This window comes from Hydra viridissima, unplaced genomic scaffold (genome assembly GCF_058129835.1).
Source record: "Hydra viridissima isolate aposymbiotic clone 2 unplaced genomic scaffold, HvirCarnegie_v1 scaffold_7, whole genome shotgun sequence".
NCBI classification, from domain to species: Eukaryota; Metazoa; Cnidaria; class Hydrozoa; order Anthoathecata; family Hydridae; genus Hydra; species Hydra viridissima.
In genome coordinates, this window is record NW_028324306.1 from 12,466,628 (window position 1) to 12,483,122 (window position 16,495).

General features: G+C 28.5%; 1 protein-coding gene across 1 annotated transcript; it reads right to left on the reverse strand.

Annotated features, from left to right (window-relative positions):
- Positions 1-587: 587 nt before the first annotated feature.
- On the reverse strand, positions 588-16,284 carry LOC145184081 (uncharacterized). Its single transcript, XM_090092988.1, has 19 exons — positions 16,183-16,284; positions 15,313-15,900; positions 14,961-15,075; positions 14,552-14,676; positions 14,236-14,285; positions 10,899-10,959; positions 10,603-10,738; positions 9,332-9,520; positions 7,480-7,514; positions 7,088-7,163; positions 6,158-6,231; positions 5,751-5,838; positions 5,551-5,615; positions 4,399-4,525; positions 2,328-2,461; positions 2,100-2,153; positions 1,516-1,632; positions 1,245-1,367; positions 588-1,150 (listed from the first exon to the last, which is right to left on the reverse strand). The coding sequence occupies exons 1-19, from the start codon at positions 16,252-16,254 to the stop codon at positions 992-994; spliced, it is 2,388 nt and encodes a 795-aa protein (XP_089949114.1). The 5' UTR covers positions 16,255-16,284; the 3' UTR covers positions 588-991.
- Between the last annotated feature and the right edge of the window lie 211 nt (positions 16,285-16,495).

The following is a 16,495-nucleotide window of genomic DNA, read 5'->3' on the forward strand; positions in this document are numbered from 1 at the left end:
TTAAAAATTATAACAGTTGTCATTGCGATAAGGAATGGGTGTGTGTGTGTGTTTATGTGTGGGGTGGGTGGGTAGGGGTGTTTGTCTCATCCCTCCGCAAAAAAAAAAAAATTCTAAGTTATTCAACCCTAGAAAATAATTCAACAAAACAATAAAGCATTATTTATTTCAACCATTCATGACTAGAACAATCGAATTGATGAAGAAAATGTTTTTGTCCAACTAACTTAAATTAGGCGATTCACTGAGTGCCGCCATCTTGGTAGGCTAATATTATATGAACTTGGCTTCATTTTATTTTGCGCAAAACAATAGAATACGCTGTCCAGTTATTATTGTGAGATCGGTGAATAAAAAGAAATAAACTTGAAGTTCACTTTTTTCTTTCTTGGTCGCATCTGAAATGAGCATAACCCCATTCGACTAAGAGTAATTACGCTAACATAAAAAAACATTAGCCATACGTTTCTTGGTTCAGTCGATATCAAAAATGCCTTTTCAGACTTCTTTACAGTCGATATGCTGCTTTAAATTTTGTACAACTTCTAAAGTTCGTATTTTGTATAAGAGCATCAATAAACATGTTATTTGCATAAATCATTCTGTTTTTTTTCGTGTTCTTTCGTTATAATTTTGTAACGTAATATTAGAATAAATGAAAATAAAAGAAAACCGAATAAAAAAATCTTTGAAAACTTTATGAACAATTCAAAACGCACTTTACAATCAACTGATTTAATTTCTGATAAAAAAAAAAATGCATTTTTATAAAAAGGAACATGCGTAAAGTACTTCAAAGCAAAAAAAACAAACTGACATCAAACTTAACACATGATAAATGGCTACTATTTAATTAACCTGCTAACAAACTATTGTTCTACTCAGGATACGTTTCGATGTGTATATATGCATGTACACTCAAATAGTTTTGTGTCAAAGAAAAATTTGTATAAATAACTGTAGAGAAAAATTTGTATATATAACTCGTTTATTATAAAGAACTAAGATCATCTACATCTTCAGCAGCGTCTTCAAGAATAGGCCCTTTATCAAGTTGTCGAAGCACAAGTTTCTTGTAGACTCCGTTAGCTTGAATAAGTTCATCGTGAGTACCCTCTTCTTCAATAGTTCCCTTATTTATTACTATTACCTAAAGATAAAGAAAAATTATCAAGAAAGAATGACAGTTGTATTTGGAAATTAGTTTTTCGAGACTTTTAATGACTGGCGTGAAAGTTTCTTACCCGTGACGCGTCGCGTACTGTAGATAACCTATGGGCAATTATTAATACAGTTCTTCCGACCATTGCTCTATCGATAGCTTCTTGCACTAAATGCTCGCTTTCGGCATCAAGAGCACTCGTTGCCTAAAATATGACACTAAGGACTAAAGATTTTAGGGAGTAGCGATGCAAGCAAAGCAGTTTTTAAGACTTTTGTAAAAACGTTTTAAGCTCTAAAAATCTTCGTTACGTTGTTAACTATATATATACATATATATATAAAAAATCAGACCTCGTCCAAAAGTAAAATATCGGGATTTACAAGAAGTGCTCGCGCAATTGCCACTCTCTGTTTTTGTCCGCCTGAAAGTTTAACTCCGCGTTCACCTACGTATGTATTATAACCTTCCTAAAAAATAACGGTAAAATAGAAAGAAAATCAAAAAACGATTTCAAATAAAAGTTCATTAGAGCTCGAAAAAAATTATAATATCAAAAATAGGTATCATAAATGGATATGCATCATTCAAAATCATATGGTCGATGCGGGTAAAAACAACGCATTAAGTTTTGCCGGTAAAACTAGTGCATCGTAACTTTCAAACTTTACCTATACTTATTTGAAATTTCTTTTCAAGCAGACCTTTTTTTTTTAAATCAACAAAAAAACACACACAAAAATTTATAAATAATACAAATGTAAAAAAGAAAATTCAGAACATCATTCAAAGCCGCTATTTTTGCGCAGATATCAACTTAAGAATCAAGTAAACCAACTTTCGATTAACTCGAAGATTATTGGTAGCCTAAAGACCATTATATAATGAAATGAGACATGTTTGCTATTCAAACAAAGACACACGCTAAATAGATTACCTCAAAAGAAATAATGAAATCGTGGGCGTTGGCTTGTTTTGCTGCTTCTTCTATCTGCAAAAGAATGACACTTGTATATAATCTACTTACCTACATTACAATTTTTTAGTGGGCTGCAAAGTAAAACATTTTAAACACTCAAACGAGTCGTTAAAACCTCTGTATTTTAACTTGGCAAACATTTCTTATGGTAACCACCAACTGTACTATTTCCAGAAATATTCTTACTTCTTCTTGAGTAGCATCTACACCGTAAGCAATATTTTTAGCAATTGTAGTGGCAAACAATACAGGCTCTTGGCTAACAATACTCATTTTCTTGCGTAACAATGCAATATCGATTGATTTGAGATCATGATTACCTAATAGTTGAAAGATTTTAAAAATCAAAGCTGAATAGTAAAAACTATTCAAATATGAAGGATTTTGAACAAACTTTTAAAGCATAAAGAAAAGTGTATTAGAACTATTATGTTGCATGTCATTATTACAATTCATGATCTGAGATATGCCTTTGAAAAAAGAATACCCAGTATTGAGTTTCCAACTTTTTGTACGTATCTACTACTCTGTCGTTCTTTGAATTAAAGAACAAACATAATTGTATTTTGTTATATACAGTATGGGACAAAATGATTCATACCCTATCATAAAATATGTTGTAGCAATAAAACAAAAGCCAAATTGATTTAAATAATTTTAATTGAAATTTAAAAAATGTTTATTATAAAAACTATTAATAATGTTAACTATATTATTTGAAAAATTAAATCTTGTTTTTTAAAAAAAAAGAAAATTATTTAAAAATTGAGATATTAGGAAGCGTCAAAAGTATTCATGCCTCTCCAAGTTTTATTAAGTATATTCAAGTTTCTTGTTTTATTTGTTAATTAATATTTAGTATGGAATTCACAGGCCCATCCAACAATTCTATTTCATTTTCTTCAAAATGTTTTTGGCAATCTTACTGGTATGTTTTGGATCATTATCTCGTTAGAAGGCAAATTGATCTGTTAACCCTAATTTATTGAGAGAGGGTATAAAGTTGTTTCGCAAAATATTTACATATCCAGCTTCTGTTAATTTTTCCTCAATTTGGACTAAGTTACCAACTCCGTTATAACTAAAAACAGCCCCAAACAAGTACATTACCACCTCCATGTTTGATGGTTGCTTTTATAGTTTTTTTGTCCGAGGGTTTTCCTTTTCTTTTCATACATTTGGACTTATTTTGGAATTCTTTAGTTCGAATTTACTTTCATCAGACCATAAAACTGATTTCCAGATATCTAGTGGCTTTGAAAAATATTTTTTTGCAAAGGCAAGGTGTTTAGTTTTATTTTTTCTCAAAATAAAAAGTTTTTTTTGTGACACAGGATCCATAAAACCCTGCAGAGTCTACATTGTATTGTTTGTTTAGAAACGTTCACATTTAGTTTCTCTTTAATAGCTCTGGCAGAAATAACAGGCTCTCGCTTTACTTCTTGTACAATAAGCTTATCTTCTTGAGATGTTGTTTTTGGTGGACAGCCTAAATATGCTTTAATTTGGCAACTTTCAGTTTTTTTTTATATTTTTATATTATTGATTGTACCTTTGCCTTGCTTTTATTATATTTTTCAGAAAGTTTTGAGCATCAACAATAATTTGCTGTACCTCCACACTAATTTTCTAGGTCTTAGACAATTTTGGAAAACTTTAGAAATGAAATAGAAGAAGTTATTTAAATATTTAAAATTTTACGTCTATAGTGTAGATACACAAAATGAGATAACTTACCAGCAAAAACAATCAAAAAATAAACTTACAGCACTAAATAATTCAATAGTTATGAATATTTATATTGTATTTAAAATTGCACTTTTTATGTTATATACTAAATATAACCAAATATAATAACATAACATCATAATTATCAACAGAGAATTATTCTTTATTATCATGCTCACACATTTATTTTTTCATAGCAATAAAAAATAATATGTTAGAGTATGAAAGCAAAGTTTAGTAATATGCTTGGGGTATGAATAATTTTGTTGCATACTTTATGCTGTAATTGATTGGATAAATCTGACAGCAATAACAAGCATTTAATAAAAAAGAAAACTTAATGGCATTACTCCATTTTAAAACGTTATTGCTGTTTGAAAATATACTTCAATATCTATTTATCAGATGGATGTTAGTGATAACTTTGGAGGTTAATAATTCCTTTTCAGGAAAGAGAAATCACAAGTGATTAACCTCCATTAGAAGCTTTTACATCAATACGTTTACGTCATAAAAAAACATTGCTTACCCACATAAATAGATCCACTTGATGGATCGTAGAATCTTTCTAACAAACTCATAACAGTGCTCTTTCCTCCACCAGATGGTCCCACCAAAGCAATCGTTTCTCCAGGTTTCATGTGGAAACTTAAGCTCTGAAAAATTTAAAATCACAAGACATAACTTTTTTTTTTAACAACATAGCATAACAAACAAATGTTGTGAACACAAGTAGACATTGCTAAGGCTGTTAGTGACAATACAGAAAAGAGGGTTATGATTTAACTTGAAAACTGAAAAATGATAATAATGGCACTCAGTAACGAGAATGCAAAGAATAACTTTATCATCAAAGAGTACAACTCCACCATTAACACAAAAAACAAAAAAAACGGAATGGTGAAAACAATATAAATTATGTTTGATTTTAAAACTCTGGTCTCAAACCAATTTGGTTTAGAAATATTTTACCATACACCTAATACCTCACTAATTCTAAATAAAGTAACAATGAAAGTAGTATTTGCTTATCTTTTGTGGAACATATTTTTATTTAAAATCACCAATAGGCAATTGAATTTAGGCATGCACTTATGCACAATGTAAAATACAGTCAACATCTGCTATAACAAACATTATCATACCTGATTTTGTCAATGAACACAATAGAAAAGCTAAGGACTGAGCATTTTGTTCGATAAACTGCTTATTGTAAAGTAGCAGTTATTATATCTGACTATACATTTGAATATATATGCAAAAATGATTAGTAAAAGTAATTTAACAGACAAATGTTTAAGCAACCATAATGTTCAACATACAATTAAGAAATTTAAAAATAGTATTTGAAACTTAATAAACAAGACTCAATTCAGCTAAGCTCCATTTGATGGCTTTGTTTTTCCTAAACTTTTTACATTGCAGAGCATCACACATTTATACTGCAGAACATCACATATTTAAAATTTTTTTCAAAGGTTTGCAACTTACAAAACAAGTTAACATTACATTATTTCATTTAAATTTCACATCCTTTCAACAACACCACATTAAAAAATGGAGTAAAAATATGTTTTAACTGTAAAATTATTTTGAAACTTCCAAAGTCAGTTTTTTAAGAGTATAAAACTAGAAACAATTGTCAATCTGAGCTACTTCAATAAAGCCAAATATAAGATACCTTAAGAACTTTAGTATCTGGCCGGGTTGGATAGCTAAACTCAACATCATCAAATGTTATGACAACTAAAGAAAAAAAAACTTTTTTAACTAATAAATAAAAAGATACAAATAAAGTAAATTCTCTCTATCTTATACATTTATTTATATACAAGCACAGAGTATCTTTAACTGGCATAAAAATAATAATACTAAGTTCACCTTTGCCAGTGGAAACAACAATGTTTCCAGGTACAATTTCAGGAACTCTGTCAAACAATTCAAAAATTCTTATAGAAGCACCAACTGCCTGTCGTAAAAGTAAACTCATCAAAATTATAGTGCAAAAAATGACGTTTTCAAACATTAGCTAAGACTGAAAAAGCTATGATGTTATTTCTACATTCTATTTAAGAGACCTCAATTTAAACTGAAGCTTCAAAAAATAACTATTTTAAAAGAGACTTTTTTTTCAATTCGCTTTTTACTTTGAATGTGCACTACAACAGTTCTCTAACCGTTGAGGTCCAAAATAGAATTCACTTTAAGATAATATAACACTTAAAAACATAGAAACTTATTGATATACTTATGAAAAACTGATATTGATATACTTATGAAAAACTCACTTTCATAAAATCTCCATACAAAGATGATAGGAAAGCAAATGCCAGTGCCACATTAAGTGAGTACAAAATAAAAGCTAAAAAAAAAACATTTAATATGAAGCCAAAAACAATTTTACTGAAACAAAATAATTTTTATTGAAATTCAAATGGTTTACATTCAAGTTTATTATGCTTTACTCAATAATTGTTAATAAAGAGACAATAAAATTCAGACAGTTTTTTTATTCACACAGTATTTTATACAGTTTTTTCCTATTCAAATAGTTAACCTAATAATAAATAGGCTGATTATCAACAGATAACTTTGTAAATGATGCTAAAAAGATGAAAGTTTTTCTTTTAACAAAAACCTGATTTATACTTGTAGATTTATGTTATTACTTTTTAATTATTTTTAAAAAAGGACTTCAGAAATTAACAGACACTTAGGGATCAATATTGAGCTTCAAAATATAACTTCATAGTTTGTAAACTTGGGACTCTTTGATTGATATCAAACATAATAAAAATATAGCTTTGAAGGACATTACTATATATTGATAGGTGTTTTTTTAACACAAAGCTACTATTTTTGATATTTTATGTTAACAATACTTGGTATCTACATTTAGTTGGTATATATAGGTACATTTATGGTTTTATAGTGATACTAAATAAACCATATTTAACATTTCTGATATATAACCTAAAACTATGTTTTCTTTACAGAATCTTGTAAATGAAATAAACTTACAAACCTACTAATTCTTTTAGTTATCTGATTAAAGTATTAGTTAAAAGAATTAGTAGGTTTATAAGTTTACATCATTTACAAAATTCTTTCTAAATTCTCACATTTAAGCATATGGGGTTTTAACTTTACTGTTTTTATATTAATTTACAACAAAATTCAATAACTTTTAAAAATGAAAAAATAATCCTTTGACTTACAAGTCAATTCTCCAACATTCATATCTTTATCATGAACTAACTTTCCACCATACCATAGCACCAAAACAATTGTTCCCTAAAACAGTTTTATGTAATCGAGCAGCTTCCTTTTTAATCTAATCTAATAAAAGATTTTCTAAAAACAAGGACTACCAATAGTCACTGACTACCATTAATATCATCACAGTGATGAGGATGTTAATGATAGTCAGAACAACTTATTTGTAGTTACAGCAATGTTAATGGTAATTACACAAATAAAGTTAACACAAAAGCAATAAAAAAAGAACCAATAATGAAAATATCAAATAATGAAAATATCAAATAATGAAAATATCAAATAATGAAAATATCAAATAATGAAAATATCAAATAATAGAACAACTACTTACTTGAGTAATAACACCAATAAACATATTAAAATAACCTAAAACAAAAATAGACAATATGCTATAAAATCCAAATAAAAAGATTATAAATACAAAATATATAAATACAAAATACAGTAGCATCCAAAAGTAATTGGACAAACACCTTTTTTGTTATATTTTCTCATTAAGTAAAGATTTTTAAATGAAATTTCTTGTAAGCGTGTCAAATTATACTACAATTATGAAAAACAAAACAAAAATTCCTTTTTTGGAGTAATTACTCAAAATTTTGCTAAAAGAATGGAAATGATTGGCTCAAAAGTAATTGGACAAACTAAATTCTAACAATGTTGATATAACTTAGACTATTTTAACTTCTTTTTCTGAAGGCAGATTTTTATAAAAACATTCAATGATCAATAATTTGTAATGGGACATAATAAATATTTAAGCGAGGTAGTGAAAAAGTTGATTGTACAAGCATTTAATAACGGTAAGACTGTGCGACAAATTTCAATAGATATGAATATTCCACGATCAACAGTTGGTTATACATTAAAAGTTTTTCAACAACGGAGTCACTTCCAAGTATCAACAAAGTCAGGATGCCCGAAATTAACAACTTTTCGCTAAGATAATATTGTAGTAAGATCGTCAAAGGCAGATCCGCGCAAGAGTGCTAAAGAAATTCATAGAGAACTTACACAGTCCCATCAAATTTCTTGCTCTTATGCAACAGTAAAGCGTCACTTAAGACAAAACAACCTTTTTGGCCGTCGTCCTATTAAAAACCTTTTATTTCTGCAACAAATCGTAGAGCACGGTTAAAATTCGCTAAAAAACATCTAAGTTGGACAGCAAACCAATGGTCAAAAATACTATGGAGTGATGAGTCAAAGTTTAATATGTTTGGTTCTGATGGTATTAAATATGTTCAACGTCCAATAGGTCTTCAAAATGATGTTAAGTACCAAGTTCCTACAGTAAAGCATGGTGGTGGTTCAATTATGGTTTGGTCATGTTTTAGCCGTGATGGAGTAGGTCCAATCTATCGAGTTCAAGGCATTATGGACCAAAACATGTATAAAGGAATAATCAAAGATATAATGCTGCCACATGCAAATAACAAAATGTTGCGTGGTTGGACTTTCCAACACGACAACGATCCAAAACGCACCTCCAAGCTAGTCATGGATTTTTTAGCTCAAAAGAAAGTTCGTATCTTGGAATGGCCGTCACAATCTCCGGACCTGAACCCAATCGAACATCTTTGGGAACATATTGAGAGAAAAATTAGTGTTCGGAAACCATCTAATCAGCATGATTTGTTTGAGTTGATTAAGCGCACTTGGGAGGAAATACCAATTAGGTTGATTCCAATTAGGTTGATTCAATGCCACGTAGATGTAATGCTGTCGTTGCGGCAAAAGGTTTTCCAACGAAGTACTAGGATTATGCTCAGATTATATACATTATGTAACAGAATATAACACTATATAACACTATGTAATATTATATATATTATTTAACAAAAAGCTTCATAAAAAATGCTGAAAATTTATCTTTTGTTGAGAAAGTTTTATTTTTAAACGACATATTTAGTTTGTCCAATTACTTTTGAGCCAGTCATTTCCATTCTTTTAGCAAAATTTTAAGTAATTACTCCCAAAAGGGAATTTTTGTTTTCTTTTTCATAATTGTAGTATAATTTGACATGCTTATGCAAAATTTCATTTAAAAATGTTGACTCGATGAGAAAATATAACCAAAAAGGTGTTTGTCCAATTACTTTTGGACGCTACTGTATATAAATACAAAACATATACATACAATATATAGATACAAAATCATTGAAAAAAAAAAAAAAAATTACCTGATGCTAAAGATAACTTTTTTCCAACTTCAAAACTTGCATCTATTCCTTTAGCATAGTCAGCATCTGCTTTCGGCTCTTGTGAAAAAGATCGAACAGTTCTCATTGAGCTCAATGTTTCTTCTGCATTTGTTGCTGATTTAGCCAAATCATCTTGAAATTTTTTTTGCATGTTTCTTACATATGCTCCTGACAGAAAAATATTTTGCAATGTTAATTTTTTAAAAATATTTAATATCTGTGAGAAGTTAGCAAAATTTGATAATTTTATAAAAGAGAACTAAAACTTTACACTGTTTAAACAAATAAATTATTATTTTTTTAAACATCTACTTAACTTTTGCTTTGTAAGTTTTTTCATTAAATATAGTTAAATCTAGTTTTAAAACTTTCAGTACAACCCCAGAAACTTTCCAGTATGATACAGGCAACATAAGTTCAATTTTAGGACCATTTTCATTCCAACTTTTTTTCCTATTCAGTTTAGTTTTTACTAAGTTTTTTTTGTTTTATGACTTTAGGATTTTGCTGTTTTTCAGCCAAAAAAAAAACTTTAAATCCTATGTTTAGAAAGAAAACAATTTAAAAAAAAAAAAAAGAGTTGAAATAAAAAGTTACAATTAGAATTTATAACAAGCATTTTTGTCACTTAAAAAAATAAGTAGCTTTAAAAAAACTTAATAACACATTAAGTTTTACTATTACTAAGAATATCAATGCTTCTCTTGGTAAAACATTAATAAATTACTTTTATGCATTTTATTTTCTTTTTGGATGTTGCAACCACATGACTTTTGACACTGCATCAAGAGCTAAGAGAAGTGCATTAAGAGAATTTTTCCTTAACTTACAGACAACTTTTCAGATTTAATGTTAACTTATTTCATGATTAAAGCTTAGCTGCTTAACAATTTAATGTCACATCAAAACCAAATACCAAAACATTTCAGCATCCTTTACTGCAGCATTAAAATTGATCATCCAAAGCACTCAAATCATGTGTATAATGATGCATTAGAACTGGAATGCGGCAAGACACTATAGTAATTAAACTGTAAAATATGACGTTTTAAAAATTACATACAGATGTTCACAAAACCTCTCTTTGATGTTTCAAACATCAAAACAAGATTTGCTTTCTGAACACCTTTATGAAACTTTTTAATATCATGTTTCTAATAAACAATAAACACCATTATTCTCATTCCTTATTTAAAGTTTTAATGTGTTAAAGTAGTAGTTAAAATAACATTTAAGATAAATTTGTATACCATATTTTTGTGCAGCAATTGCAACAACTGGAATAACAGCCAAAAGTAAACCTGCTAATTTTGGACTAGTAATTAACATAACCACAATTGATCCAAGGATTTGCAGTGCATAGCGCAGTAGCATTGAAATATTTACCTTTTAAAACAAAACTTCTAATAATGAACACTCATTAAACACAAAAAAAATACTCAAATTGCTTTAAAACTCATAAATAAGTTCTGAAGTGCTCAAAAAACGTAAGAAATAAATTCTTTTTTTAAAATGTAGTAAAAAGCCTTTCAATTAAAAACCTTACAGATAAAGCATTCTGGATAACTTCAGCATCAGAAGAAAGTCTATTCATTAACTCACCAGTTCTGAAATTTAATCAGAGAAACGAGAAAGAATATTTACTAAAAACAAAGTCAAACAATTTTCATCTTACTAAACTATATAAGCAATTATAAAATACTCCAAGACATCCTAATGTTTATTATAACACCCTATAAAATACCAAATTATTAGAGAGATAAAAAAGTTTTTGTTTTTGGAACTAGTGCTAAAGTATAACCATACTGCACATAAAACAATGCTACTAGAAGTAATAACTAAATTCTGCACAGTATTTTTTAAGAATAAATTTTTTGAAATGATTTGTTTTATTTTAAATTATAAAACTGCTTTAATACTAGGAAAAAAGCAAGCAAAAAAATAAATTTTAAATGTAGTGACTTTATTTTATATAATAACATTTCTTTTTTCTATAGAAATCTGGCATTATTTATCTATATTTGTTTAAACGTATATTTTTCTTGAAATTTCTTAGGTGCTACTATCTTTGGCACAGTAGGGGAGAGTCTTGTGCCTTGGGACAGTTTAATCTTTCAACAGACTGAATTGCTATGCCATTTGTGTGGAGCCAGACCAAAATAATTTTTCTTAGTTCATCATCTGGCCACTAGGAGTTAGTGTAGAGTGACTGGCAACTTTTCAATGACTTTTGTTGAAGCTGGACAATAAAAGTAAAAACGGTCATTGGTAAGTAAATATTTAATGTTTTGTATTTTTTTTTTCTTCGTTTGTTTCTTTAACCATTCTGTTAAAAATCATGACATTGCATTAAACTTTGAAATGCGCTTTTTTCAACAGAATGGTTGATCAATCTGTTCAAATAGCTTGAAATACTTTTAACAGCCATGATTTACTTTTTTCCAATATGTTGTACCTTGGGAAAAAATTAGGATTGTACCTTGAGATGTCTCAAAATGCAACAAATTGAAATTTTAGATAAAATACATTGAAAAGCTTATCTATTTACAAAATAGGTGTAATTCCTTTGTGGAAAGTACTAGAACCATTCATCTTGTGGTTAGTAAATTTTACATTTCTAATTAGATTCTAACTAATGATATTTGTATGTAATGATATTTTATACAATAATATTTTTATATAATAACATTTTACAATATATATACAATAATATTTTTATATAATAACATTTTTATATAATAATATTTTTATATAATAATATTTTATTAGTTAGAATCTAATCAAAAATATAAAATTTACTAACTACATGATGAGTGGTTCTAGTACTTTCCACAAAGGAATTACACCTAATTTGTAAATAAATAAGCTTTTCAATGTATTTTATCTAAAATTTCTATGTAATTTATTTTTTGCTAGTTGAATGTTTGAAGCAGTTTTTTTAATGACAATTTATTTATTGAAGATAAAAAAATCTTAATTCATTGTGGTGTTTATTTTGCAACAAAACTACAGTTGGGATTGCTGCATTTATGCTAATATATTTATGATATTGCCAGCATATATGGGGTGCTCAGTATAGCATAAAACTTCATAACCAACCTAATTTGTTTTTTTTTTCCTCTCTTTCCTTTTTAGAATAATCCTCGTAGCAGGAAAGACAAGATTCAGATGGAAAAAATGCTGCATAGAAAGTATTTACAAATAATGAAGAATTGACGCTAGTTGAATATCTGAAACAATCAACTACCCTGCATTATGGTCTAACAAAAAAAAAAAAACAATACTAAAACAAGCTTTCCAATATGGAAAAGCTCTGTCAGAACTATTAGAAAAATGCAGATTCCTAATGAATGGGTTACTGCTGCATATGCTGGAGAGTTCTGCTTTAGAAATTGCCATCCTAGCTAAAGTTTATGCAAACCAGAGTTTACAACTCTTACCAGGGCAACTTACTTTAACAAGGAAATGTAAATATATTTATTGATAACTTACAGGTTGTCCTGAAAAGAAATAATTTTCAACCAAACAAAATCTACAAATTAGATGAATTTGGCAAACCAATGGTAAATGAACCTCCAAAATTTCTTTCTACTTAAGGAACAAAACAAGTTGGTTTTGTTACTTCAGGTGAAAGAGGACTTAAAAAAATAATGTGGCATCGCTATCAATAACAGTATGCCACCAATGCAAAAAAAAAAAATTAAGGAGAAAAGAAGATCTGCTGCTAATAAATTCTTTCCTGGTACAATGAAAAACAAAAATAATCCCAGGAAGAAAAACTAAGGCAAAACTGCAGACCTCTCGAATTCAGAGGATGAACAAATGTGTTTTCATCTAGTGAAGAAAACTGTAATATATTTATGCAAGAATACAAGGAGTTTGGAAGTAGAAATAGATATAACCTTAGAGGATAACATTGAATGTGGAGAAAAAAAGCCTAGCGATTATGTTTTAGTTAAACTCTCTAGTAAGAGTAAAATAAGCAACTAACATTTTATATGAAATTCAATATTTTGTTAAAACTGAAAGGAATACTTTCTGATTAAGAGATGAAATTCCCTATGAAATAGACAAGGAAGATATAATACATAAACTACCTTTGCCTTCAAATTCAGAAACCACTGAGCATCTAAAACAAATAATGAAGTTCCCATTGATTTCAATCCATATGACGTCTATGGAGTAATCTTGTAATAAAATAAACATTTTTTATAACGTGGTTCTAGTTTTTGTACCTTTTGTAATATTAATAGGGTTTATTTACTAATTTGAAGCTTTATAAACTTTTTAATTTAGTCCCAAGGTACAACACCCTAAACCCCAATGCAAGAGTATAAAAAATCAGTTATTACTTCATTATTATAAAACATATTTAAAATTTTTTAGGTGTTGGTGTGTTGTCTAAATGCTGGGCTTTAGAGTAGTTGTTAAAAAAACTAATATAAACCTTATAGAAGTCAAAATAAACATATTTGATCCTAAACTATCCCAAGGTACAACACTCACTCTAACTGTATATTAAAATAAAAAATGGTTTGAATGTTAAATTTATATTCAAATAGAATGTTTTATTTCAAAATACTAATATTAGAAAAATAAAATAAAAAAATATTACAGCTCCAGAACCGAAGACTTATTTTACTAATAAAAAAAAAAAAAAAACTATCGCTAATAAACTGATAAAAACTTGTTAAGGATACCCATTTAAGCAGAGAAAATGTTTAGCATTTAAGCAGAGAAAATGTTTAGCATGAAAGTGGCAACCAGAGTAAATCTTAACAGTTTCAATATTTTTAACTGTAACTCACCAAACTGTGACACATTTTTTGCAATTTGGATGAAACAATAAGTTTAATAGATTGTCTTTTAAAGTAATAATTTACCTGTTCAAGTCAAAGAAAGCAATTTCTTGTTTGATTATATGATTGAACAGCTAGAAAGAAGATTGTTATCAGATACTAAAACTGATTTAAACATGCAAGGGAGAATTGATAACTTTTTACATGCAATGGAGAGTTGATAACTGACAGTTCAGCAAAAAAATATAATTAAGCTCATGGAAATTAATAATCATTAGATTTCATTGCATTGATTCTCTAACTTATTCTTTAGTTGTTATTTTATATGCTAAAGATGGTTTTCAGCATCCACCTGAGATATGAAAACATAGGTCTTTACATGTTTAAACAATAAACTTACTTGCTTTCGAAGTGAAGCTACAATACTTTGCCCAGCTAGAGTAAAAAGCCATGAGCGAAACATAGCAGCAACTGAACCAACCATGTATATGATGAATAAGTATAAAATCTGTTTGTTTAAATCAGCTACAAAAGATAGAATAGATTATATCTCTTAGATGTAAACTTACTTTAAGTCTAGAAATATGTTACTCACACTTGCACTAGCGTTGTGTATGTTTTTGTAGTATTAACTGCAAATTGATTTATTGAATTATTGTAACATCTTAATCACTTTAACTACTTTTGATTATTGCAATATTAACCATACAAAAATTATAAAACTGTACTGATGCAGATGTTTCTCTAAAGCCCTGAAGTCCAAAGTAAGAATTATAAAAACTAATAAAAATTATTCAAAGTATTTCTACCCATGGAGCCAACAGCTGCTGCTTGGATAACATAGCCAAAAAAAAGCGGAGCAATCATCTGTGATCCAGTGGAGACACATAATCCAATCATGCCAAAAAAAAGCCGCCATTTTTCCTATATTAAAATTCATTTAAGCAACAAATTTAAAATACTGAATCAAACCCTAAAACAACAGTGTAAACAACAACAACAGCAACAACAACAACAACAATAATAATAATATTAGTAATAATAATAATAACAATAAAAATAATAATAATAATAATAATAGTAACAATATAATAAGAAAAATAATACTATTACTATTAATCATGGCAACAAAAGCTATGAAAAAATACCAATGCTACCTACAGGGTATGTCAACTTTAGAAGCCGTGCAAGATTTACTTTTTTTTTTGTAGCTTTACTAGAACTACCATCTTCATTAACCAGACAAACATAACGACTTCGAAGATATTTCAAATGAAACAGGAATTTAACATATATTAGTAGTTCTAGTGTACTGAAGACAAAAGAGGAAATGCATAAAGCATAAAATTTGGCACTTAGTTTTATCTTACTGCTATGGTACTCTTTTAAAACAAGTACATCTTTATATATGGTGTAAACAAAGGTTCCTAGGAAACAGATTACACCAATCAAGCTTGCAAACTTTCTTGATGAAACATTTTTAACACCATCTTGAATCGAAGCAATTGTCATATTTTCCAATTTTGCCAACATTATAATCATGAGCAAACCGCGAAAAAAGCCCATACAGGCCAAGTCAAAAACAGACCTTTTAATGTGAAAATCAATTATGGAACTTTTTAGTTCGTCTAAGTCTTTGGTCATTACCCACAAAAGCAATGAAGAAACAAGGTCAGCCAGCAAAAACAAAGCAAAAGCTGAATATAAACGTACAACTGGAAATCGATACTTTGGTGAATCCATTTTAACCTGTAAACAAATTAATGTTTTACGTATACTTTTACAACGTTTAAACTGTTAAATATATCCATTTTAAACAAGAAATTTTAGTAAATGATATAAATATCAACTGAAAATATCTTTTCTCAGCTACGGTAAACGTTCCAAATGATAACACTACGTAGGTAGAAGAGTAAAAAATATTATTAAAATTATATCCAATATTATATAATTATGTAATTTAAACCACTGCGTTCGGTTGCATAATTTCCTAATTTTATTAATGCTGGTAATCACAGATAAATTCAGGACCTTGACTTGTTTTGTTTGCCTAATTGATTTATCAAATGCTGTTTTTATTAAAGTGAAATGATTTATTTGCATGATAGTCCGCCATTTTTTTCATAAAAATATTTTACGTTTCCATGAACAACAGGCACTAATTTAAATCTCACTTTCTTTTTTTAGTATTCCAGGCAATACACTCCGAAACTCTAAATTGCCTCCCCCTCCTCTTCCCATCTCTTTTCCCTCTAATCCATCCTCCCCCCCCCCCTCCCTTTCAACCTCTCCGCCCACACTGCTCTGCTTTATCGGTAAAATCCTGTAAATTTTGAGAAATCGT

Excerpts from the sequence above, each read along its gene's own strand:
- LOC145184081 (XM_090092988.1), bottom strand. The coding sequence starts at position 16,254 with ATGCAAATAAATCATTTCACTTTAATAAAAACAGCATTTGATAAATCA. Across the intron at positions 14,677-14,960 it reads AGCAGCTGTTGGCTCCATGG|CTGATTTAAACAAACAGATT; the intron begins GTAGAAATACTT and ends TATCTTTTGTAG. Across the intron at positions 2,462-4,398 it reads AAGTGGATCTATTTATGTGG|GTAATCATGATCTCAAATCA; the intron begins GTAAGCAATGTT and ends TTCAACTATTAG.